At 35.6% G+C, this 27707-nt stretch overlaps 1 protein-coding gene across 2 annotated transcripts in view; it reads right to left on the reverse strand.

The window, feature by feature from the left end:
• TAF2 (TATA-box binding protein associated factor 2) overlaps positions 1–27707 on the reverse strand; it is a 60862-nt gene that overhangs the window by 24780 nt on the left and 8375 nt on the right. For both annotated transcript variants that reach the window (XM_030965194.1, XM_030965202.1), the window contains exons 4-19: positions 23751–23869; positions 22286–22427; positions 21664–21895; positions 21147–21331; positions 20456–20569; positions 19073–19172; positions 17366–17451; positions 13710–13845; positions 12574–12728; positions 10057–10171; positions 9847–9956; positions 9133–9198; positions 6990–7242; positions 3437–3577; positions 1999–2109; positions 500–693 (exon numbers count right to left, since the gene is read on the reverse strand). In XM_030965194.1, the coding sequence (XP_030821054.1) occupies positions 500–693; positions 1999–2109; positions 3437–3577; positions 6990–7242; positions 9133–9198; positions 9847–9956; positions 10057–10171; positions 12574–12728; positions 13710–13845; positions 17366–17451; positions 19073–19172; positions 20456–20569; positions 21147–21331; positions 21664–21895; positions 22286–22427; positions 23751–23869 (2259 nt within the window). The remainder of the gene's footprint in view (positions 1–499; positions 694–1998; positions 2110–3436; positions 3578–6989; positions 7243–9132; positions 9199–9846; positions 9957–10056; positions 10172–12573; positions 12729–13709; positions 13846–17365; positions 17452–19072; positions 19173–20455; positions 20570–21146; positions 21332–21663; positions 21896–22285; positions 22428–23750; positions 23870–27707) is intronic.

Raw genomic sequence — 27707 nt, forward strand, 5'->3', positions numbered from 1 at the left:
AGAAAAGTAAAATTACTTTCTTCCAAATCAAGTACTGCAAATCTTCTAAATTATGTTATCTACGTTAACATGATAACATGTTACAACTTCTTTCACAGCATTAACATAAAGCTCTTATTATCTCTGAATTAGGCAGAAACACAAACAAAATTTTCCACTCTGTCAAATCCATTGATTGGTTCCAGTACAGCCATGATAACTTAGAGAAAACACAGCTCAGATGATGTTGCATGCCCTACAGTTATTGTTACAAGGCAAAACTTTCACAAATACTCTTCTTAAAGAGGCATGGGATGATCAAATTATGACTGCTACAAAAGGTCTACACTGACAAAAATTAATGCTGAAAAGTAAAGCAATCAAGACAAACTTGAATTATCAGCTTTTGAAACTTGAAAGGAATTTGACATTTAAGATTAAGACATACAAGCTAAAATCTCAAAAGATAACTACAGGAAGGTACATAAAACCCAAGAAAAGCAGAGTCATTAAACCATACCTGACTGTGATAGTATGTCTGTAACTGGGAAGAAGCTTCTCCATATTCAGAAAACGGGTAATTTCCTCAAGAATAAGTCGCACATCAGGATTTAAGTTATCCAATGTTCGAACTTCATTGTTCACACTGACTGCAGGAGTCACAGAGTTAGCCAGGGCATCAATCAGTTCAGCACGGTAGTAGTTGTCTGAAAACTATATAAAACCAATACTTAACACAAGAAAATATAACAATATATATCTTTTCAAACCTAAGAAATGTTTAGCTCTGTTACAGAACAGATCTTAAAATCAAGACCATGGGAGAAACTGCATAAGAAAGGAAAACAGGAAAAAAATGGTTCTCAAAATCATACCATTAATCCAGCCAGCAATTTCATGAGCTTCTGAAGCAAACTAATAAGCTCACTGCTTCTTAGTGAAAAAAAATCTTACTTCTTCATTCACCCTTCTTACCTGGGCTCATAGTTTCATTATGCTGTCTTTTGCATCTGTTGGTTGTGTTAATAAGCAGCAAAACATATAAAAATAAAATTTAAAAAAATCAGAAAGAAGTACTAGCTTTGAGTATTAGTTACTTTAACCTAAACAAACCCAACATCTGTCAGATCCAGCAGAAGATGCTAAACATGTGTAGAAGGGACACATGGAAAGGTGAGGCTGAGATGTCAGCACATGTCACCCTTTTATGTGACTACTGATGCCTGCATTCATGTGTCCAACTCTCTACCTCTCTCCATCCATCATCCTTATTTCAGTAACAAGCAGCACGTGTCTTGTTAGAGTGTGTGTTCTACACACACACAAAAATGAAGTTTAAGACACATTAGACTGGTTCCACCTTATTTCGGAGACTTCTTGGGAAGATTACACTAGGCTCCTAGCTATAGAGATGGAATTCTGTATCATCTCAGGATCTTAAAGGTCATTTAATCATCCTTCAGAAGTGGTCTGTTTGGGAAGGAACTTGGGGTGACAACATTTCCAACTCAGATGGTTCAGTTTAGTGATGGAACAACATAAACCTGTGGCTTGCCTGTTACTTAAGCAGATGAAGGCAATGTAGTTCTGTGAGCTAGAAATGATACTCAGAACACAGAATTCTAGAGTCCTGTATAGTGTTAAAAAAGATTATTTCCTTTCCTTGCTCTTTCAAATACTCCTCTCAAGGTAAATAAACATCAAAAAACCAGTGCAGAACTTCTCATGCTACATTTTCTCCAAACACTTGGGTCTTTTGAACAAAAAAGAGTAAAGCAAGAAAAGTATGTGTGCAAATGAAGACAAGCATTAACAACAAGCACACATAGCTTTGAAACATCCAAGAAGTGCTGCCATAGAAATGTCAGCTACAGAACATTCTCTAACATTTACCACATCACCTTTTCATTAACTCTGAGCTAGGTATTTGCAGTAGTGGCATCAAACATCATGCAGTGTACTAACTAAAACTTTTTTCACCAAAAGAAAATCAGAGATTAAAATAAACACTGTCTTTACCTTATTCTTCCTGTTATCGTTATACTTGATCAAATCCAAAATAAACATTAAAACCTCCTTAGGACAAAGGTTGTGAACATCTCTCAGAAGGGCCATAGCAACAGGCATAGTCTGTGTAATAAAATTAATTAATATCACTCTTTACATTATTGAAATGATAGTTACACCCTGAAAAGAGGTACATCCTGAAAATCAGCAATTAACAAATTTACAATAGCATGTGTATGAAAAGCTGTATTTACATAATTTTTGATAGTCAGACCATGTACTTTACCATTTTCAGATGAAATAAACTACGTAGTTATTGCTCAGTAATTAGTCACAATACAGACATTAAAAAAAGAAGTATATCCAAAAAACAGACTCTCAAGTCAAGACATTATCAGAAAGGTATCAAATGAAAAACAATGAGACACAGAAAATGGTGATGGAATTTGAGATAGACACTGAATTTTAGAGTTTTCATGCGAACATGATGTCTAAGCTTCCACTTTCACTGAGACATACAGACCCAACAAGGTCAGTGAAGCCTGAAGAATTATTAGCCAGACAGCTGTTATTCTGAATAGGCAGTTATTTTAGAGTGAGCTAAGCAGATCTCTAGGCTCTACTCAACAAAGATTTAAGAATCTTACTCTAGATCAACAAACTTGGCACACAAGATTAAAAAGGAAGAAAAATATAAGATTTAGTGGTAAAGACTAAACAATGACAAAAAAGCAGAAAAATACAAAAAGAAGGTCCAAGAATGACATGAAGAATGAAACAGTTTTGGACAGAGTGAAAAAAACAAAATTTGAATCTTCTATAAAATCATTGATATGAAATCTATGAAATAAGAACTCAGTCACCCAGTCAAGTGAATCTTGAGAGAAAAACATTGTCATTAATCTTGTTATCCAATGAACAACCATAGGTTACAGCAAAAAAACCTGTGCTAACACCAAAATAAACAGTGGCAATATGTGATGTTGACAATACAAAGAGGGCAAGAAGGATTACGCAATATGTTGAACTAAAAATGTCCATCAATTTAAGAGTTATAAGATTTTACTTGCAGTATGGTATAACTAGTATTACAGAATAAAGGCAGTTGCTGAATTCACCTAAAAGATAAAAGTACAGTCCTTACAGTCCCATTTAAAAATGAGGTCACAAAATTGCAATTAATTATATAATAATTTATAATTCTCCATTCTTCTGAAGAAACTGCTAATTTAACTTCAGCTAATCAGATAAAAATAGCCAATAATTTGTTAATTGATTTTAATAAGATTGAACAAACTGAAGCCATATGAGAAAGAATCAGGTACTTTGATTTTTATTAAAGAGGAAATAAGGTTTATGCTATCCACATTCCTGTAACTGTCAACTGAAAGAACATTTTTGTATTTCTGACAATCCTTTTAAAACATTCATTGAGAAAAATAAATTTTACCTTTTGAAGAAAGTAGCTCTGAAAGTTCATGAAGTTGTTGGTCTTCACAATGTTTGGACAAGTCTTACAACAAAACATTCGGGTAAAGAGTGACTTCATGGCTGGTGGTCCTGTCCACGTACTTACCATGGAATTTGCAATCTGAATAAGTAGGGGGAAGGGAAATCATATTAACATGACCACTGTAAGCGTAGTTTGGCTGTAGAAAAATACACATTTCCCATAATCAAAAAGAGTAATTGCCAAGAACATTCTCTCCTTTAAATAGATACTTACTTTCACGAGTGTATTATCTTATATTAGCTAAGTTTTTACTGTCATTTCCAATATATCTTATCTACATTAAAGGTAAGTTTTATGGAAATTGTTCCATTTGGAAGACATCTGCAACTAACTATCCTTCCATGATAAACTTCTGTTCTTAATTATTTTCTCTTTTATATATTTTAGATTAATATTCTGTGTTTACTAAGCCAAGTTCTCCGACTCTACGGAAGCCAGTAATGGAAGGGGATTTTGCAATACCAACTTCCCAAATTTACCCTGCCAGTAACCTCAGCCTAGACTTTAAACAGGCCTCAGCCACCCCAAGAATAAAAGACCACCCCTAAAGTTAAAGGCAAGGCAGTCCCCTCTAACTTTAATTGTCATTTATTGAAGACTGTGCACTGAAAACAATTTATTGCTGTAGTCTGCTTTGGTGTAAGACAGTTAAGGTTTCACAAAGACAAAACTGCTTTCTGTGCCTTCCCAGCATCCTGGGTTTCATACATTTGCTGTAAGAAGCACTGAAAGCCTGCAGAACACTTGTGCATGCTTATGGTTAATCTGCCTGATGTGTGTGTGCACACAAACAAATGGGACCAATGCACCCTACAAAGATGCAGGAATTCCCATGGTTGCAGACCCACCACAAACTAAGGAAAAATCTGTTCTTACAAAGAAAAACCTGAATTTGATGATTTCTTTCTAGATTAGGTAGCTTGTTTCAAAGGCTATTACATATGCAGTAAGTGAAGAAAAAGCAAGAGGCTATCTGAAAATGCACAGCAATCTACTTCATCATTGCTTTTGGGGAAGTGTGGTGCTTTATAATCAAAAACCATTTTTCCACTAAGTCAGGCTTCAAGGGAAAGTCAGAGAGGGAAAATACTACAATTGATCTTCCCGTTGCAATAGCTGAAGTGTTTGAACTAAAGATGCAGGTACAGCTTTTTCTGAAAGCTACAGTAACTCTTCCTGCAGAGGAAGATTAATCCCAAAGACTGCTTAGAAACCATGATAAAGAACTTAAAACTATATATACAAAATTTATGTACCAGTGTGCAATAAAACTCAATCCCCAAAAGATCAAAGTGTCCTATGTTTACAAGATATTCACCATTCCATTAATATCAGGCTGCATATTTTAAAATATTAACTTCTTATTGTAAGCATTTAATTTCACAAAGTCTGCAGATAAACAACTATTTTCAATTAAAATCAACAGTAGTTAAACCATCATCTTTTCAGAATTTTTTTGGTCTTATCATGTGTTATGACTCATTTGATTTTCTCTTTACTGACACAGTCTGATTTTTCTTCTTAGTCTGCTGAGACATTACACATTCTGAACTAAATGTAACTGCACATTCCCCGTACAGTAGCACAAATGACCTGTGTTGTATTATTTCTACTTAAAAAGGCAGGAGGCACATTCCATTTCTGCACCATTCAATTCAGTACAGCATAAAAATGTAGACTAAGGTTTAACTCATATGCACATCTATGAATCTCCTCAACATTTGGGAGGGAGAAGTTTGTGATGGTAGTGTTCCTATTGCAAAGTTTATAACACATCACCTACACTGCAATGGATCTGAATTGGGAAATCAGCCTGTGTACCCTCAGGAATTAAGACTGTGACATTATCTTCTCCTTTCTCTGTATTTGTTATTTGTTCTGAAGGACTCAGGAATGAGACTCACAGTGTGTGTGCACACATGTTCACACATATCCTTAATTTATCAATGAGGATTTAATATGTCACCTGGATACTTCACTGCTGAGACTGAAGTCCTTTTTTACAATGAGGTATAGCAAGAAAGTATAGCAAATTCACTTTGACAATTGCATTGTCACATATCATTTCTCTGCATCAATATGAGTACACCGAGAATATTTGACAACAGTAACTGCAACCCAGGTAGAAACTGTAAATCTACAAAAAGGAACCTTCCTCCTGAATAATCACAAGAGACTTCACTTTTTTCACTAAAGAATACAAATCCTGAATATTTACAACCTGAGAAAATTAAACTCAACGACAACAGGAAGTTATTAATGTCCTGATGTTGGAATTAGTAATAGAACATATTACACCTTCCTCCCAGGTAACTTACATAAACATATCTACAACTTTGTTCTGCCATGCTCCTTCACCTTGATTTAATGTCACAGCCATACTTTTTGCTTGCCTTATTATCTTCTTTTCTGCAAGTCAACCACCTTATCCACAGACCCAAGGTTTTCCATACAATTACAACTGAACAAAACCAGCAATGATTATCTGCAGCCCAACTACCAAAGAAGTTACAGTAAAGACAGAAAAAACTATAGCATTTGAATGTTGCAACAACTGCTCTTTTAGTATTTACCTATGGAATATATACAAACAAATATTACAAGTGAATTTGTTCTAAAAACTGCATATTTTAAGTCAGATACTGGCAGCACCAATACTAGAACATACACTGGCAGTTTCATATCAGTGTCTTATATTAAAATAGCTTGTCAAAAACACTGGGATTTTCATTTTCAAAATATGGCTGAAGGTTTTATTTCTGTACAGAAACGAAATTATTCCCAACAGGTACACAGCAGAAAGCAAGCTGTATGTCAATAATCTGAACAAATTGTCAATCAATATGTCTTCATGTGCATAAAAGTCACCAATATGCCATTTTAGAAATTCTTGTTCTTTTGTGTTTCCACCCACTTGTTGTAAAATTAGGGGTTTACTAATTTTCATTCTTAATGCTAATTTTATGTGTAAGGAAAAAAAAGATCTTCCCTTTTCAAGACAATTATTTGTCTTTTGAATATTTAATTGTATCCCAACTTGATGTTTCCTTTGCGATCCTATTCAATCTGAAACGATACAGAGCAGCAATCTGAAGTTCAATTAGGAAAAGATGAATTTCAGCACTTCAGAGTTCTCAACAGATTGGCCAAGGAACTTCCCACTAAAATAATAAAAAATACACTTTGGTTCTGAAAAAATGAAACAAAAGTCTTTTATTTCGGCTACTTAATGAAATCTGGAAAAATCCCTTGTGGTTTTCATGTCTGACATCTCAATTTTGGCAATTATGAAAACCTTCTACAGTCTCCATTTACAGACTAAAATAATACAATTTTCGTTTCAAATCAGTCATGTTAAAAATACTTGGCAAATACATTTAAGAAGCTAAATCTCAAGCCAGTTTAGGAACTGTGATGAGTATTGACCCATTTTGAGCCATTTACAAAGTCTAGTGGATTTCCTCCCTTCCTGCCATGCACACAAGCTCACCTTTGCAAGGCAGAAGCAGGCCAGCATTCTCACCCGGTAGAAGCACTGCTCCTGCTCCAGAATGTCAGTCAGGGCAAGCCGGGATGCCGGAGTAGGGAACTTCTCCAGGGCCAGAATGGCTTCTTCTTGTGCCACCACATCTCTCTCATATCTCAGCTGATACTGCCACATGAAATCAGACTGCTCAAATTCCACCTTCCTCAGTACTGACATATCAGGATCTATTCTTATCCAGAGCAAGGGGGAATCCGCACTAAGACAGACATAAAAAACATTAATAGCTTACAAAATTTCAAGACTACAGAAATTCTAAAGATCTTCTAACTTGTTACGAGTTATTTATAAAGCATTTAAATTCAAAGAACCATAACAAAATACAGGTTAGAGAGAACTTTTGAAAGTCTCCTGCTCCAATCTCCAGCTTCTAGGATGGCAATTCAATAGCCTCCCAGGGCAATCGGTCCAAACCTCCAAAGTGAATACATTGTATTCAAAGTGGTTTAGTATTTTTAACCTACAGATCGTTGTTCCTGGTAAACTACTATATGACCCCAGTCTATTTAATTCTATGTGCTTGGATGCTACAATTTTCCTAACAGATAAGCACTTTATCACCTTCTAAAGGTTAAGACTACAAAAAAAAAATCCAAAAAAGAAAATCTGATGGTAAATACACTTTTTTTTAATCAATAGATGTGAAATTCCTTTACAACCACTCACATGCTATGATGTTGAAAGCTGACAAGGATAACCATGAAAATGATAAAAATCAGGATTAAAGTTATCCCACAGATAAAATGATTCAGCTGTATTCCACCCAAACACACATTTTATACTTTATTATTCACACAGCACTGTGACTGCAGAAGTAATTTATGGAAGCAACAAGCACAAATTATGCAATCCATTCTCTTACTCATTTTTCCATATAAAATCACAAAATCAAAATACAACAAGGCATTAGGAGAGAGTTTGGACCGACAAAAAGAGCATCATTATAAATATGATGTGGATTTCTGTATACGTTTGTAGAAAATCCAGAATTGCCACAAAGTTAGTAGATAGAAAAGAAACAACAGTCAAAGAGTTGTACACACAAGATTTAGAAAATAGAATGTGTATTATCACACACGCTTGGAGCAGAGAAGCCCAAACTGGACAGCAGAATGACCACACCACAGATCAGGTTATGAGATCAAATGCAAGTGTCTTGCATAAAATCCTATCCCAGTTCAAAGGTCATTACTGAAGTCTCAGCTCAGGGTAACACAACAGGGACCTGAGCATAAATGATCAAAAGTAGTCACAAATATTTAGGGTAATTATCCTTCAATGCAATTAAACTATTCCTATGTCAAATACCATATGGAAATTATAGCAATGACTTGTTCAATGTAAATACATCTTACAAATTTTTTTCTCATCATGTATTAGATGAGGTTAAATTTATGAGAATCTGCAACACTTTTAAGGTGACAAGCAAAGAGACATCACTGGCTTTCAACAGCAGATTATTTACTTCCCTCAGCCAGAAAACCAGGTGCCAACACTTCCACTGTCTGAGGGTACTGCTGGTTCCAAGCCAAGGAGGGTAAGGCAGGTATTTACACTGAGCAACAATTTGCTTCCAAAGAGCTTAACAGCTCCAACTGAAATGAACATCAGTGTGGATTTCAGTACGAAGCACTTCATCATTATTTTAATCTATAGGAATTCTTTTGTAATTACAGATTTCAGGAACATGTCTGTATTAGTAGCAGTTAAATGGTCTTCATCAAGATCCAATAAAAATTGCTCTCACTTTGTTTCAAACAAATTCTTGTTTACATTTTACCTATGAAGTCAGCTGAAAGGTATAATTGGAAATGTGTTAGAGTCAAGTAATTTATTATCACCATACCATGTCCAGATTTTTTATAAAATCTGTTTATATTGGTTAACCCATACTTTTTACACTTCGCCAGCATTTCCCAGCTACAGCAGAAAAGTTTCAGTAAAGATAGAGAAATGTGAGATGGTCTTGAAAGTTGCCAGTCATATAATAAAGTACAACTTTATTATCCAATCCTTCAAAATAGCATGCTTTAGACAAGGGGAAAATGGCTCAGACTCACACTGAGAAAACGCCAACAAGCCAACTTACTCCATAGCAGAAAGGTCCATGTCCACCTCTTCTCCATTCATCAGTGGAATCTTTTTCTTCTTATTTCTATTAAAAAAAAGGAAAAAAAAGTATTACTTACCAGACTGGCAAATATATGTTTATAAATGAAGTTTAAGAATGCAAAAGTACTCTGTGCATTTCACACAGAGTACTTTTCATTTCACCACACAAAAGCATAATATTCACAAATTTGAGCTATGTATCTATTTCTATAATTTTTACTCCCACTATTTTTGCAATTACACATAAACATAGAAGCTTGAGAAGTAGAATTCCAAGTAACTATCAAAATGCATTAGAAGATGGAGAGACTCTATGAGGGAAGTATGTTAACTTTTCTTGTTCCCTAGGTTTACCCAACAGTCCTGGCACTCTTCACTTGAGGCACTCCTCTGGCCTACATTTGTCTTCCCCCTAATTTGTGATTCCCATTCAAAGACATTTTGAATAATTTGATTAATTAGAGTCTTCATTCAACTTATTCTACATAAATTAGGTCTTCATAAAACTTCTACAAAATTACCTATAATTAAGAACTGTGTATGGTTTCTCGCTGTCCTTAAACAGTATGAAATTCTCCACTTACATCACAGGTAAATCTTATTTAGTAAGAATAAGAAGAAGCATATATTTCCCTGCACGTTTTCATAAATCCATAGTAAAAATACCTGCATTTAGTATTTTAGCTCTTACCTTCTGCTTTTAGAATGGCAAGGTATATCATGTTTAAGACTGTTTTCTTCAATCTGCAATGTATGGTTGAATGAGCCATCAAGTTCTTGCACTGTCACTTTAAGAGGACCCTTCAAGTTCACAAGATTTTGTTATTAACATTAAATTTATGCTTATTAATGTATACACCATACTTGTACATGTAGGTAAAATATGGAAAATGCACCTTACCACATATTTCTGAGTCCCAGGAGACGTGTAATCTTGTTTTATTTCCAATTCCAATACATTCCGTTTTCTATTAAATGCAAAGCTACCATAAAATTTTACCACTCCACTCTGATCCCTAATAAGTAGTATAGGAATTCCAGTGCACAATGCAATAGTTATAAAAATACATAATTCTCAATTCTTAACACTTGCTTTATGCTTCTTTATTCCTAGAATTTCCCATTTCAAGAATATTTGGAAATGAAATCACTCATGTTCATCCACAAAATTCTGGGGTTTTACATTACTTAAATTTTTTTTCCTTTCATGTTTCTTATGGAGAAAAACTGAAATGAAATGAAAACTACCTAGTATGAGGAAATTAATTATGAAAAACTATTCTGGACTCCGCCACATCCAATGTCCTTGGCATGCTCTCAGAAAAAGTAATTGTGTAAGACTTCAGTAATTTCAATATGGTTTTACTATGTATTTTAGTTAAATAAAACTAAGGGGAAAATGTAGACATTAGTTTCTGTTTTCTACCCACACTACATTTAACTCCATTATTTTATTGCAGTTTCCAAACTGGGTTACATGAGCATGTGTGTGTGTTTGTGTGTGTGTGTGTGTGTGTGTATGAGTTCATATATACATGAAAGTACACAATATGAATGATAAAAAGTAACAAAAAAGTTACTCACTCTAAATTTTTGCATCCCCTAAATGCAACTCAGGTGCTTTAATTAAGCTAGGACCTTCCAATTTACTAGACAGATGAGCTTTGATTCCATGACTCTATAGTTAACAGCTATATGCCCTAACCAACATGCCTCTGCCTAAGGCTCCGGTACACATTCACTCTAAATTTTTGCCCAGGCAATCATTTCTTCAAGACAACTTTTCCTGTGAATAATTTCATCACTCCTTTCTGTATCACAGCCATTACTACACTTGACTTACAGTAAACTAAAACACTAAACTGAAGCATTTTAGTCAAATGCACACTCTCACAAGTCTCTGTCAAAAACAAGGGAGGAAAATCTGCTCTTTCATATGAGACAAAAGCAAGGGAGGAAAATCTGTTCTTTCATGTCCCAACATTCAAGGGAAGAGCTTCCATATTCAAAGACACTTCTTCTCATACAGAGGTTATTAACTTTCATCCAAAAATTTGACCATTTGGCTAAATACCTCAGACTGGTTCTTTTCATGGACGCTGCCTTCAAGAAGCTCTGGGACTTTGTCATCAGGTACAGTTTAAGACATTTTTAGTGATTTTTCAGCACAAGGTTTACACTCAGCATCAACACAACCCTTGCCAATGGCGCAAGACAGCACTACTTAATAGCAGTAAGATCTCCTCCCAAACAACATGAAGACCTTCTGTAAGATCACAGGATCTTACAAGGCAGGAAATCCCCTGTCACAGGAATAGCAGTGTTTGAAGCATGGTAGGGAGGCTGCAATCATAGTATTAAATACAAGTTATAGTTACCAGGATCAACCTTGGGGCCAAACTGTGGAAAGGTGAAAATAATCCCCAAATGTGTGAGGTACAATTCTTTCTTCCTTACAGAACAGATGCAGTTAAGATACATCCAGCTCAGATAGTAATGCAGACATTTAGGTGTCACTGCGGTGGGAATACAAAATTCCTATTTTTCTTAAGCGCTTGGCACAGCAAGGTATGTACATTAGAATAATGTTTATTTATATTTTATGAACGCTTCTGATGCAAATAAAATACTAATCTCTCAAATTACTCCATAAACACTAATTACACAGTGCTTTTTAGTTAAGATATTGAGATGCATGAATGTTGTTAAGTCAGCTCAAATTAAATACCTACTTTTGTTGTCTGTTACAACAGTAAGGTATGTTTTTGCTGCAGTCACGTACAACTCTAGCCTGGAGTCACATTAAATAAAACTAACAATGAAACTTGCTAAATGGAGTCACTTCAAATTGCCCCTCATATCAATTCAAAATAAGAAACCCTGTTCCTTGACTAATATAACTTAAATTTGAAGAATCAACACAGAGGTTTATTTTACCTGAAACTGTGCTATTAACACAAGCTACTAAGCTATTAAAATATATTGTAAACTAATAGTCTGTGCTTTAGGTTACTTATTTCATGGTGATTTACTGGAAATCACATATTAAAATGCACCAGACTATAGCATTTTCCATGTCCCAGTTCAGCATATTTCTATGGGCAGTGTCCTCTGGAATCCTTTTAGTATAATTTGGCCTTAAATTCCAGCAGAGTTCCTGTGCTTCTTTCAAATGAAAACTTAAAATAATGAAATGCCTTCTAGTAAAGAACATGCAAAAAAGCCAGTATAGTTCAAAGGACTATGAAAAGATTGTGAACTTGTGGCTCACATTTATATCTAATCCACAGAATAATGTACTTAACTGTTTTATGCAAAGATATTTCATGCCCCTCTTCACATTCTTTTCATAGTGCCCATTAGGAAAACCAAATTCATTTTCCATATTAACAATCCAGACCAAGAATAAAAAGGATACACCCACTGCTTTATTAAAGGTTGGATGTCTTTGCCTGAGACATTTGAGATAGATTTCAAAAACCCAGATGTGGAAACCAACATCTGACTCCACATGTGTGACTGGAACTTCTGAGATGAAGCAGTACTGGCCAGACTCAACAACTTGTTGAAAACCTAAAATGATAAAAAGTTATTACATTCTCTTTACACTTATATATAAAATAAGCTTTTCTGTTTAATTTCTGTTTAATTGTAACTAAAGGCCAATAAACTCACTTTCTGATAACTGGCTTCAAAAAAAGGTTTTCAAAATAAAGACTTTACAGGAAATTATTTGCTTGACCATATCAGAAATTTTCAGTCCAAATGTATCTTCCTCCAAGTTAGACATATGTATGCACATACAAAACCCATTAAAAGATCATCAACTTTCAAAAATTATCTACAGTAAAAGAAATCACTGACTATATCTTCTTTTCCAGAAATGAAACATTCATCAGATTCTCTGCAGTATTTTTAACCTGACCACCACCTAAAATAGCTCTAGCACAGTAACATTTGTTTTCCTTAAAAATAACCTCAAACCAAGGCAAAAACCCCCAACTCCCCAAAAACTGAAGCTGATGTGAAAATATCACTAATTTTTTTACTGTTTATTTGTAGCACTCTATTCTTTCTAAAGTATGTCACAAAAGATAATTAATGAAGAAGAGAAACTAAAGTTCTACTGAAGTTCAGTATTTCAGAATAAAATTACAATCTTCTATTCAAATGCTTCTCTAATATAAGCATCTCAGTTACATCTAGCACTGAAAGCTTTATATGAGAGAGTTGGAGCTGGATTCTCATTATTTATAATTTCATTAGGTTAGCTCACAGCAACACTAGTCAGGGACAGGAAAATGGGCTCCAAGTGTTAACAACAAATCAAAATAACCCAAACCAATGAAACACCTTAAGATTGAAGAGAATATGCAGCATATAAGAAGTACTGTAAGTTATGCATAAGAATCCTAACACAAATGACCAAATATTTATGCAGTCCTGCTAAAATTGAAACCACAGATGGAATCCTACGATGATCAGTTCTCTTCTTCTCTGAACTCTATTTAATGAACAGAAATGCAATTGAAGACAAGTAATCTAAACACCTACCTGTAACATAAACTCCATGCTAATTCTGTTCTCAATCAGTCTCATAACAAGATGTGCTTTACACTGGAACATCGTGTAATACTCCCAGGACAGTGTATGAGGGTGTTTGATAGAAAAATGTACATGTGAAGCAGGGCTGGAAAAAAAAAACAACAAACAAACCTACCTATTTTGCATTTTATTGAATGAAACTTAAAACGTACCCCAGCAACCAAGCTTAGAGCTGCACCAACAATTACTTAGGATTTCTTGTACTGCTTTAGTACAAGAAGCACAAGTTACAAATCATGGCACACTTAAAATGACCACTCACTTGTCCAGAGAGGTAACAGGGGTGTATGTACCTGGCACACAGCAAGTACTGTACACAGATTAACGGCACATGATAGCTGCTGTGTAGGGCTGTAGAGACAGCAGAAGCAGCAGCACATTGAGCAAGGAACCTGTGACTGAGTCTGGAAATTACTCATGTATCGGCAATCTTCCTGCTCCACTTCCATTTAAGAGTGAATGTATATAGTAAATATTTTGTATTTAAATAAATAATTGTTACAATTCAAGAAAAGTAGGAGTTTTACAATTCACAGAACACTTTAATGTGATGGGCCTAAGGAATTCCTTTCCTTTTATTTTAGTTAGCAACTTTATCTTTCAATATTTTGGCAAACTTGCTATCTTCTAAATCAGGTAACATGGCAAAGAAGACTAGGCAGGTAATATTTAATCCTTAAGAAGATTTTGCCTCCTTTTAAAGAGACTCTTATTTGAGAAGAAGAAATTATTAGTCTGACTTAATTTTCTTGATGAACCAAGTCTGTGGCAAGTGTATGTTGCTTTGCTATGTTTCTTTTAGTATTTTCCACAGGACATCCGAGCTTTCCACGAATGAGTAACACACATCTGAAGAAACCAGGTTTGTTGAGGTTCACTAGCAAGTGCTCTAGAAAGATAGCACCAGCTCCTTGTCTGCAGCCCTTAATATTTCAGATGGCAAGAACCAATGAAGCACCAAGGTAGCTGCAATACCTTAATAACTTTTTCATCCTTCTATTTACTGGGAGAATCCCTTGACTTTGCTCATGAATATCTGCTTAAACATCTTAAGAAGATACAAAAAGAGAAGTGTTTCTAAATTTAAGAAAGTATTACCCTTCTTAGGTACAGTAATTTTGTGAAAAAGAAGTATGTAGGTTAACTCCTTGTTTGTAGTTGATAAGCAGTTGCTGAAGCTCCCCTTATCACAATTCTCTTGTTATTCTGGATACTTCTCTATTCTGAGGTAGAAAAGGATTAGCAACCATGAAAGAATTGAAATTCAAGGAGGAAACTGAGGTTGTGGCCCAGACATTATGTAATAATTTGGTCTCAGAATAAAAATTATTTATCCAGCTTCAAATTATACAGTTGATTGACTTTTGTAAAGTTCTTTTCTTGAAAATTACAACCGAGCCAGTACCCACAATCCCAAGATCCCTTTTTAAATTTACTAAGTGTCGATTGATTTTGGTACTAGGTACATTATTTAACTGCAAAACAAACTGAGTCAAGTTTGCATGCGACAGTTACATCTTGTAGTTCACTCAATACTAATACATTTCTTCAGATTATACTTTTCTTCAATCATTATAATTCCACAGATTTTATTGAACTGGCACCAAAACAGTGTTCAAATTACCAATATGGACCTAGAGCCTTTGTTAAAGTAGACAGTGAAGCAGCTTTTCCACATAATTTTAGAATGCTCATGCTCCTGAAAAGAGTCCAGCCATTCAATACAAACCCTGTTAGTAAGCTTCTTCCATATGAAACAAAAAGTTTTTAATTTTTACAGTAGGGTGGTACCAGCAGAATCAAAGGCTGAAGAGAACTATACTTTGAGAGAGGAGGACACGAAATGAAAAGGTTACACATAAAGCTTTGTTCTGAAGCTTTCATTTACACGGCAGTTAATCTGCAGTTTTCTTTCCTTCATTTCCCAGGCTCTGGAATTTTGTCTTTTAGAAAAAGCACTCTGGAGTGCAGTGTTTGTGCTACACCAGACATAAACAGGAAGAATCTGAGACTTTGTTTTGCACACAAATTAATTTGCGTGTCTGAAGGAAGTTGGGTTTTTGTTTTTTATTTCCCTTGATGATTTATGGTATTTTACTTCTAATTTAGCTGAAAAATTAGATTATTACTTAACACAAGTATTCTTCATATTATTATTAATTGGAACTGCTGTGCTGCAAATATGTTTCCCAGGAAACTGTATCATAACAAGCAGAACAAATAAATGAAATGCATAGAATATACTGGAGAAAAATGTTCTGGGCACCACTATGAAAATACTTTCCTTCAATACAAATTATCTCTCAGAGTCAGGAACACATCCATAATTTACATACCAGGGAACTCCACAATCTACGAAGAACAGCAAGTTGTAATTCATACTGAAGTGATGCTGTGGTTATTCATAACAAGTTTTAACACAATAAAGTAGTAAAATAACTGTAGAAACAGTTTCCAACAATATATCATAGCAAGGGAACCGAGTTTTAAGAGCATTAGGACAAGATTTTGTCAATTATTCATGTCCAATTCTAGAATAAATATAGTGAAACTTGTAAAATTAACAGTTAGAAAGAGATTTTGATTTTAGTGAATTTCCTTCTTTAAAAATGTGCCCCTTATCTCTACTGTCATCTGATCTTATTACTGTGAATTTAGTGATTCTCGTAATTCATTCAGTTCTAAATCCAGAGTTTTAACTTTTAATTAAAAAAATATGGATTTGCACACTATCCAGTGCAAAAGAACCACTGTAATAGTCAATTTTGTTTGTATTTTCATAAGACAAGGGCTTCTACTGCAGTAAAGAACAGAAGTTGACACAGTAGTCTACTTGCACAGGCTCAATTTTGCAGTTGTGCACATGCTGCTTATGTATTGTTCCAAAAAGCAGCTCTTATGGAGCTGTGTTATATGGAGATCAATTTATGCAAGAAAAGAAAAACCCAGCAAAAGCTTGTCACTGAAACCCATATTAACTTACTGATCTGACATGCAGCAGTATTTTTCCACCTCCAGTATTTAGTACTTCTCAGTAGTACTGGAGTATTACAAGAGAGGGAAGGGGAATCATTGTAAGCTAGACACACTGAAGCTACAATTATTGGGAAAATAAAAACCCAGCCAGTTCACACTAGTAACTGATAGTACTTCACAGATGACTGATCTAATAATTTTCTACCCCCAATATACTAAGAAATCCCAGTCTAAGACTACAAGGTGGTATCTGAGAGCAGAAAGAAAAAAGAGCGAAGAAATAGAAAGCTGGTGATACCATTAGAAAGCCTGAAAATCACTAACCACTCCAGAAACAGCTCACATCAAAATTCTGGCTCCATGTTCTCTCTTATCCTCTTACTAAAAAGCAGTTTCGTAACAGCATTAAAAACATTCATTATACTTCATTTCCTTTGAGATTCAAATTGAAAGAAAAAAAAACCCCAACAGAATATACTCAAGAGGTACTTTATGAGACTGGCAATACATGCCTTGGGCAGCTCGAGATCTTCAGCCTTTGGCCTTGTGCTACACAACACACCCAAGGCATATATTAATGGCCCCATAAAAACATACCCTGCAATGACTTGCAGCTTAAATAAACATACTTGTCTTTCTCTTTTCCTCCTCCGAATATTGGATGCAGTAAAACTCCTCCAGTCTTCAGTTCGTATGCCACGATTTGATCTAGCTCCTAAGAACAAAATACATAAGTTAGCATAATTTTGAAGAGCAGAAAAATTATTTAAAGAAGACAGGAAAGCTTTTAATATTGTTCAAGTCATACCTCCTAATAAGTTTGTTTACAAAGGGAGAAGTATTTTAAAATCAGGGATGTTCCTCAAATGACAAATAAAACAGTAGAAATTAGTATTTCATACTTGTTCAGGGGCTGAACAGGGGACTAATGCCCAACAGTGCTGAACTACCTTATAACCAGAGTATTATTATTCAATAAATAAGTTGTCTTTGACCAAAAGAAATAAATGTGATCAGCATTTCATGCAATGGAAAGCAACAACAGACACACACACACAAATAAATATAATATATTAAATATAGATATAAATAAATAAATATTTATGTCTGACCCAAGCTCTGCACTGGGTCTGAACTTGTGTGATGCCAGGTTAACAAGCACACCTCAAGGCAGGATGTTTGTAAGGGTTTGTAAGGATGACGTTTGTCACCCAAAAGTCAACATCAATCAGATTGTGTCAGCTTAAGGACAGGAAATGGAAACTGATGCCTGTCTGGAACGCATTGTTACAGATTTTTCAAATGTTTACATGTATTGATATTTATTGATACATATCAACTCGCACACCTTCATATATTGGTAATACACTAGAAAAAGAGCAGAACTGGAGCCTGTGACAGTAGCACGTCTCAATTCTAGGTGGACACCTTTAGTTTAATGTGGACAGATGTGGAACAAAATGAGCAACTCCTGCTGCAGACAGCAGTGAACTCTTCCAAAAGACTTCCACCCAGTTCTGCTGCTCTCTGCAGCACCCACACCTTCAGCACAGACAACACCAGACTGGTGAACTGAATGAGCATTAGGCAGAGAAGGAAGTGGTACTGGGTTCCCAGGCGAGTAAGGGATGTAAATGGAGCAAGGAGGGTTAGGATTTACTTTTGGAATAGGGAAAGTAAGAGAACATGATGAGAGAAAGAAGATACGTATCTTTTTGTGAATACATGTTACTTGCAAAGAATGAGGAGTAATTGCTGCTATCACTAGAAAGTACTTGTCTCAAAGATTACATTTGGAAACGTAAGCTATAGATAGAAATCTGTTTTCCAAGAAAAGAAATCACTTCAAACAGGGAGTTTTGTACTGTTTCATTATTTCATTTAGTACTTTAATGATACTAAAAGACACCTGAACCACCACTGATCCAAGCTAATACTGGAGCCTTTCTGAGCTATATGGATAGCCATCACAGCATAAGAAATTCACCAAATACAAATTCTTATGAATCCTATATTCTATTCTAAGTATTCCAAAAGTAGTATTTTTTTTTACTCTTTTTTTTTGTTCAGGAGTCCAAACAAAAAGAGGAAAACTGATTGCATAGAGAGACAACAATAGTTATTCATTATTCACATGGCAGTCACAAAAATCTATGTTGGTTTGTATGCTTGGTGTTCTTCCTTGCAGCAAGTGGTAAAAATACTTTAGCTCTGAGGTTTGTCACTACTAAAAAGGTCTTTAGATTGCAATGCAAAGCGATATTATGTTCAGGTTTTATACTGTATTTTCTTTGATGCAAAATGTCTGAGAGGTGTAGAAAATGCTACAATGTTACCTGTTTAATCCAGTGGCGATACTCATTAACACCAAAGGTTTTTTTCATCCAAAGGCCATAAATGTAACCAGAGATTCCCTTTAGCACCCATTCATCTGACCTAGTGTAAGAAAGACACCTGAATTATATCACTTCAGAGGATATTTTGTAAGGGATGGTATTTTTGACCAGCTCAAAAATAGCCACAAATTTCAAGAGGTTGTATAACTTCTCTAAGTCAACAGAAGCCTGATGAGCTGTGAACCAATTTATGGAACTTGGCACCTGGACAGAACCAATGAAACTGAAAAGTCAGTGAAAACTGAACTTTTACCACAGAAATCCAGATTAAAATATAAAACCTATTTTAGCTGAAACAATAATAATAAACAGGTGGAAATGGACACTAAAGTTAAAGTAACTGCTAATTGATATGATCTTAATTTCTTGATACACAACTCAATGCAGTGCAGAAGACTTGGACAGCAAGTAGACAAAATACCTATCTCACAATTTGGTGGACACCCTTTTAAACACACTTTCTGTAAGTTAAGCTCTAAGAGAGAAAAAATAGAAAAAAACTAAAACATGATAATGAACTAAAATTTTAAACAGAAAAACGAAATTGTACACAGGACATGATGAAGTAAACAGAACAAGAACATATGAAAATGGAGTCATGAAGGATGCAAAAATAGCCTTCATCAGAAAATTGCCTATTTCTAACAGAAGTAGGTTAGAAATAAAGAAGAGAGCCACAGAAATTGCAACAGTACAAACATCAATTTAAGAACATGTTGATTTCCCTTGTTTTTAAGACAAATATGCTCTGGGACATAGACTTTTGCCATTAAAAAAAGTAATGGGCTACTTGTCCCCAGAAAATTAAGTGTATGCAAAAAGATTTAAGATCAGAACTGCAAGTGACATTTGGGGAGGTTTTCTGAGACATGGAGTTATAGCCACCTTAGCAGGAATTTTCCTATTTGACACTAATTTCTGCATTCTCCTCCCTGAAAAACTTATTAGTTCTGTGCTCTATAAGTACTTTACATGCAGGCTATACTTCATCATCCAAAATATCTAACAGAAATTGACTGATAATGCAAAAGAATTAGCTTTCTCAAATTTTCAGATGCCAAAGCACACTACAACATTCAGGCAAATATATTCAATCTATACAATCTTTGGAACTTTTATCTCTCACATTCTCCTTTCAAAACAACAAAAAATACTAATGGATTTTCATTTATTGAGCTTATTATTCTTACATTTTTCCCATTTTTGCTTTCTGCTATAATTACTGTTTTACTTATTTTTCTGATAAAATGCAATTTGCAAATTAAACTTTGAGATTCCAAGATCCTCCCCATTTTCTGGAGAATACTGTGGTAAACTACTTACCAGGACATTCTGGATATGAAACATCCAAAGAATTGCTGGGCCAGGGCCTGTGCCAAGCATCTCCTTGTCAGTGGAGTTTCATCTATAATCATTGCGCTGTGCAAGAGATTTGTGCTGGACACCCACAAAAAGAAAACAACACAACATGAGCATTGGCTCCAAAGAAACAAAAGAGACCTTGCCTTAAAAATCAAAACAACTAAAATAATTTCTTCAGTTTTTTTTCAGTGAGATAGTAACATCTTTTTGAATTTTTTAATTTTTTAATAATATTGATGCAGGCAGATCTCCTGCTATTATCACCTACACACAACTCTCTGTATGGAGTCTAAGTAGTTTAACTGCTGACACTGTCTTGGATTTCTGATACCTTATTCCAGCTGGAGAAAAATAAAACACGATCAAATTTCTGCACTTAATTTGAGATTAAATACTTCATGCATGGCAGTTCTAATTCAGAAGAAAAATCACCACCAGTTTTTTCTTAAAGTAAATCCAACATCTTTATAACAGATAAAAATGGAAATGGTGTTAAAAGCCGATAATGTCAATAAAAACAAGCCTTTTCAAAATAGGAAGCCCAACACTCAGGCTACAAAAATAACTAGAGTTTCACACGTTTCTCAACAGTCTTGGATCTAGAGTTTCTAGGTCCACGGATTTAAAAGGTGCAATTTTCTCAAATACTAACCTGAAAATACTCATGGATGCATAGGCAGCTACTTCAACATAAGCTTCATCTATGAAAACAGTCTTGAAACAGGAGTAAGGATAGCGGCAGGTAAGAATCTCCTCATAAAATTCAAACACCTCATGAAGGTATGATGTGGTATGTTTGAGCAGTGGGAGAAGTTGTGGCAAGCAAAAGTGAGTCACCTACAAACAAAGGAAAATTAGTTACAAGACCTACAAACATATTTAAATACATAAATATCAAGTATATTATATATCTAAGGGAAGAAATCAAATTTCAACTAAATTTGCCCCATAAATTAAGACACAAATGGAACTGCTGCTTATTTAAAGGCTTTTTTTTTGGAGACAAATTTAAATGCAGGCATTACGAGACAAGCTTTATCATACAACTGTACTGATGAAGGCTGATCTAGAAATACCCATTCTTGGACTAATATATATTGACTGCAACATGAAACACCAGTAATTCTGTAGAAAAGAAAAAAGGAGGCTTCTTTGATGAAGATTATTACCTCATGCATGTATGGATCAACAAGGATTTCAAAAGGTCCAATTGCCAAGGAGATGTTAGAAGCTGCAGTTGGAATAGTCAACATGTAATGAAAAGTCTTCTTTCTCATATCATGGGTGTATACAGTTTCCACCAAATCTCCATTTGAAACAGCCACCATTGCAGCATCTACAGTATACTCAAGTTTCCAGGTACACAACTCAGAATATGAATCCACACAAGGAAACCAAAATCTAGAAAAGTGAAGATTAGGGGGGAAAATGGTTAACAATTATACTTAATAATTATTCTCTTTTTCACAGGTGATTTTTCTTTCAAGTTCCAAACTATATCCCTAAATACTTTAAGAATATATGAATGCTGACATACTGACTTCCACAATACATTAACTTCATAAAGCTTTACAAGCTTATTTTGTCTTTTACCTCCTGCTGAGCTATAAAGACTAGACATTCTAATTACTAGTCATTAGATGCTGCTTCACATCAGTAAGCTCCTTTCAAGCACTAATTAAATTTTAGAATTTTTAAAACTTGAAATAATTAAAAGAAATTATTTGTATTTCCTACACCTTGAGAATAAAAAGGAAATACAAATCTAACATTCAAAGACAGTTTTCTTACCTTGTAGAATTTTGATAACCACATGAAAAGACATGAGCCCCTCTTTCTGCCATGTTGCCCTCCATGTCAGGTACCACAAAATGAAGGCCTCCTTTTGGCTGGTCCAGAGAAAAGTTTATATGCACCTTCAGGACTTTTAACTCTGCAGCACAAAGACCAAAACTGGAGTAAGTATATACAACTTACATGAAAGTCATTGTAGAATAGTAACTCAGTTTTGGACTCTAGGTCTTTGAGGACTATGTGATAACTTCACTCCACTCTCATGGACTTCCTGGTCCACTTACAAAGTACAGCTCAAAGCTTACAAAACTGAGACCTCCCTAAGCACAACTTACAGGAGATGCATTTACAAGAATCTTTATTAATTAATAAAAACTGCAATTGGAGTCACATTTCATCTTCTAATTCCCCAACAGTAAAGCATATTTATATGGACTGTATGCTAACCGTGATCTTGGCAGCTTGCTGAAAAAATTTTTTCCAAAAACTCTATGAAGCAGGCACATTCTTAGAAGACATGTTATTATCACTTGCAGTTGCTTAAAATCTCTTATTATAGTTAATATTTTTCCTGTAACTTAAGTGTCTTCACTTTGGTTTAGGTTCACAGAAATCTCACCTATGAATAGATTGGCAAGCAAAGAAGTTCAAGCATATGCTGAAATTTATCCCACAAGTGTCACCATATTTTGGCATTCAAACATTGGAAAGTGAAATCATACATGTTTGAATATTCTCCTTTCTAGGCTTGCACGTAAGGCAACAGGAACTTACACAAAAATTAAAATAAACAAAAATGTCTTTCCCATTAAGGTGCATCTGACAATATTGCATGAGTCAGTCTCGTGTTATTATTCTCTCAGAGGTCTCATAAATCCATGGGAAAAACCAATAAAACCATGCAAGAAATAATACAAGAAACTAGTAGATCCTAGTAAGAAAATATACAACACCGGAGAGTAACTTATTAAAACGGTTTCTTATTCCAGGATCTAGTATGCCAGTTTATAAAGGAGTCTACTTTCACACCAAATCAATTTTAAAATGATCATTCCTCGAAGTGAGATGGCATAAAATTAGTAGAGCTTTGTAAAAAGATGTATATAACTATATCCTTGTAAACGATTTTTTGGTTGGATCATATATATTGTAGGCAGCTTCAAAATTACAATTTACACCCCAGTATGCTTCATTATTCCCACTTCCCCAAGTACTCTCTTGGGTCATGACCACCCAAGAGTATGTTTGTATATAGTGTCAAGAAGCCTTGCAACACTTCTCCCTATTACCAAAAAGTGAAAGCATTTTTCAAAATTCAAGTGGAGAGGAAAAAGGAAACAGCAATCAAAAATTCATAAAATAATGTAACACTACTTCTATTCCTTCAAAGCTATCTTCCTAAGCAAACCTGTAGCTGACAACTCTGACATCTTAAATTAATTTTTCAGTATGATCTCTTTACCATCAACATGTTTCCACAGCTCTGAGGGAACCTTAATGCAGAGCTCTCCGTTTCCAGCATCCGGGTCCACAGCACTGACAGCGGCAGCATAGGCATTCGAGAAATAGTTGAGATTCCTCCTGTCAGAAATAGCAGTTAATTCTTAAAGTACAGTTGTGGTGAACCACAAAAAACAACTCTGGAAGTTTAGACAATTTCTATACTGAATTTCAAGGTGCATGGACAACCAAGTGTTTTGTTTTGTTTTGTTTTTAAAGGAGTAAAGATTAGATTTCAACAACCAGAACTTAAAACATGGCTCTTGCAGAAGTGATCTGTGATCAAAGACTTAAACAGTAATAACTCCCAATAAACTGAAAAATGCTCAGTTGTTTTCTTGCCAATAAGAGTAATAACTACATTTACTGGAATAGAAATTAAAAATTCTGGTTTTTATTTTGGATGTTTGTATCTTTATTATAAAGCTATGTCTTGAAGATCTGTGTCCTCATATACTGCAGTCTTGGTCTCATTTTGCTTTTCTAAATGTAAGATTTTAGCTTGGCAATGGTATTTTTCTCCTTTAGCTTGATGGATAGAAATAGGGGTTTTTTAATGCACTTGTAAATAACACATAAAATATGTTAAAGAGTTTTGGTCTTAATACACAAACACAGAAATATGTGCTATACTTTTTAGTTTCTAGCTATATTTGAAACATTCTTCTTTTTTAAAGTGTGCCGTTATTTATTTAAGATGCAAACACAGTGTTTGTAATCAGGTTGGAGCAACTACGCATCAGTGTGGATTCCTTTGAACCCCTCAGGGAAATCCCCAGGGCCTTGCCCTGGAAGAACATACCATAGAGCCTCCACCTAGCCTGAAAGAGAAGACTTCCCCATGGAGCCTCCCAGCATCGATCCACCCCAGTTTTCATTCCACATGTGTTCCTAATTCTTGTGGTTTCTCCTTTCCCTGTTTCCTCATTGGTTGTGGTATCCTTGGTGGCCAGCCCCGTCTTCCCTGTAGGGCAATACCCTTTGCCCTGCCCTCTGTACCACCCCAGAGCCCTCAGACCATTGGCCACTGACCCCACTCAACCTTGTGCACACCAAGGGCCTTGGTCTTTTGTTTTGATTTCCCCTTTGTTGTGCTGGAACAAACCTTGGCTGGAATTTAGCATACAAAAGGCCCTTCTGCCTGTCTTTGCTGAACTAGCTGTGGTGAGCAGTGCATGTGGACTTGACTGCTTTGCCTGAATGCTCAACCAAGCTGCTTTTCCACAGGAGATGCTTATTGGGAAATAGGTAGCAGCATCCACCATCTAAACCCCACACTGCTACAAATCAGCTGCTCATTAACTGCTCACTTCACTACAAAGTCAGATCATTATGATTTCAGTTATGACTTAGATTAATTGTTTTCTACTGAAATGAGCAGAAACAAGCATATGTCTTCTGTAAAGTACTTATGAGCAGGATGTTACCTTATTACTTAATGTGATTATATTTAACTACTGGAGGACAACCAGTCAAGTTCAAAATAACTCTGCTTTTACAGCTTTATGTGATAGTTTTTATACTTTTTCAAAATGGATTTCTAAACTGTTTAAAGCACAGGAGCAAAATCTTTCTTAATTCTAATTGTCCAGTACACGCACTTTTTCAAAAGCTTGCACAACTCTATACCTGAAGAGAAAGTGTTTGACTAACTTATCACCTTTTCCACAGAATTTAGCTACTGCTGATGAATCCAAGCACAAGCAGGACACAATCAAGCAAAAAGCAGTCATGGAATCACAGAGCCACAGAACACTCTGGGTTGGAAGGGACCTCCCAAGGTATCTAGTCCAACTTTCTTGCACTAGATGAGGTGGCTCAGAGTCCTGTCCAACAAGACCTTCAATGTTTCCAGGAATGGGGCATCTACCACCTACCTGGGAAACCAGTTCCAAGGTTCCACTGCCCTCACAGTAAGAGAGTTCTTCCTTGCACCTGGTCCAAACCTACCTTCTTTTAGTTTAAAACAATTACCCTTTGTCCCACTGTAACATGCCCTACTAAAAAGTCTGCCCCATCCTTTTTATAAAGCCCCCTCTAAGTATTGAAAGGTTGCAGTAAGATTTCCCTAGAGCTGTTATCTTCTCCAGGCTGAACAACCCAACTCTCTCAGCCTTTCCCCACAGACAGGTGCTCCATCCCTCTTACCAACCTGGTGGCCTCCTCTGGATGTGCTCCAACAGCTTCATGATCTTCTGTGCTGAGGGCCTCAGAGCTGGACACAGCACTGCAGGTGGGGTCTCACCAGAGTGGAAGAGAGGAGCAGAATCCCCTCCCTCACCCTGCTGCCCACACTGCTGGCGATGCAGCCCAGGACATCATTGGCATTTTGGGGTGCAAATGCTCATGCTGAGCCTCTCATCCATCAGCACTCTGAAGTCCTTCTCTGCAGGGCTGCTTGCAATCCCTTCATCCCCCAGCCTGTACTGATACTGGGGGTTGTCCTGACCCAGGTGCAGGATTACTGCACCACAATGGAATAAATTAACTTTTGGCTGGGGACTCCACCTTCCATGGAATCTGAAGTCTACACAAAGCAGACATGATCTCATTTCAGGATTTTGCTCTCATCTAACCATTCTCCATCCACCATCCACAGAGAAAACAACTCAAATTACAGTACCTAACTTGGTAGACCAAAGTGTAATTAACTATGCCACCAGCAGCATTCTCTAAGTCTAGGTATGTCAAACACCCTGCTTAATATTCCAAGTCTTCCACAACTATAAAAAAATTTTGCTAAAACTCTGAAATATATTGAGAACATACTTTCATGTAGTTCTTCATCTTTGGCAATATTAGTGCAGAAATTCCCTGGCACCACTAGCAAGAATGTCAGGAGCAGCAGACTTTTCTACTTTGCTTGAAAGCTTCTGAATAGTAAATGGGATCATTTCAGTAGAGAAACTCACAAACCTCAAGTTTAAATACATTTTTCTTTTCTTTTTTTCACAGTTCACTCTACCTAAAGATAGGATATAATGCCAAAAAGTTTTAAAAGGAAAAGGTTGAGTTTGTACCTTGGAATGTAGTATAACTTCATGGATGCCTCCAGAACAATTCCAGCCCACTTAAACTCCAGCTGATGTGCTGTCTCCAAGACTCACTCATGCACCACTACTACCTCACCCACTAAGGAGATTACTGGTCATCTGATCCTGTAAAGAGGCAGCTGAAAGTGTCAAATGGGAAAGCAAGTCTTTTTTTTCTAATCAGGCAGCTTTCAGCTGGTTTACTTCCTTAGTCTGTCATACTGAGGGATCAAAGAACCTCCCTAAGCAAAGTTGCTTTAAGCTGTCCTTCAAATGGCACCCTAGAAAGGCAAATACCACTGGGAAAACTCAATTTAAAAAGAGTCTGCATGATTAAGAACTATTAGTAATCAAAAAAAGCCAGCAACAGAAAACCACAATAACATTCTGTTACACTGTTAAATTTTACTCCAAACTGTTTTTGAAAATTGACTATTATTGATAGGGATCACTTTCCTATACAGTGAGAATTTGTTCAAACTTTGAGAATTGTGATCAGCTTGTGGCTACACTTTAAACGTCACTGGGTTCACAGACAGGAAAAGGTTATGATTTTACAGCAAAGAAGGGAGACTCCAGAGCTTAACATTTTATGGAAAACAAGTCTATTCTTATATTTCTATTTTTGTGAAGTGTTCTAGTTCAAATGGGTGATTCATTGTAAAAGGAATCCATTAAAGGCATAGTACCATAGATTAATCTTTTCATAGATTGAACTATTCTCAATAAACAGCATATGGCCATTTTAAGAAAAACAGAGCACGTGCCAAAAGTTACAGTCCAAGGTAAATGTACAGTCCAAATGATAAATTTTCCTAATGCTAAGTGTAGATTGACAATGAAAAAACAAATATGTATTCATGGTCTTTTCCCAGTAGAGATACATT

Source organism: Camarhynchus parvulus, chromosome 2 (genome assembly GCF_901933205.1).
Source record: "Camarhynchus parvulus chromosome 2, STF_HiC, whole genome shotgun sequence".
Taxonomy (NCBI): Eukaryota; Metazoa; Chordata; class Aves; order Passeriformes; family Thraupidae; genus Camarhynchus; species Camarhynchus parvulus.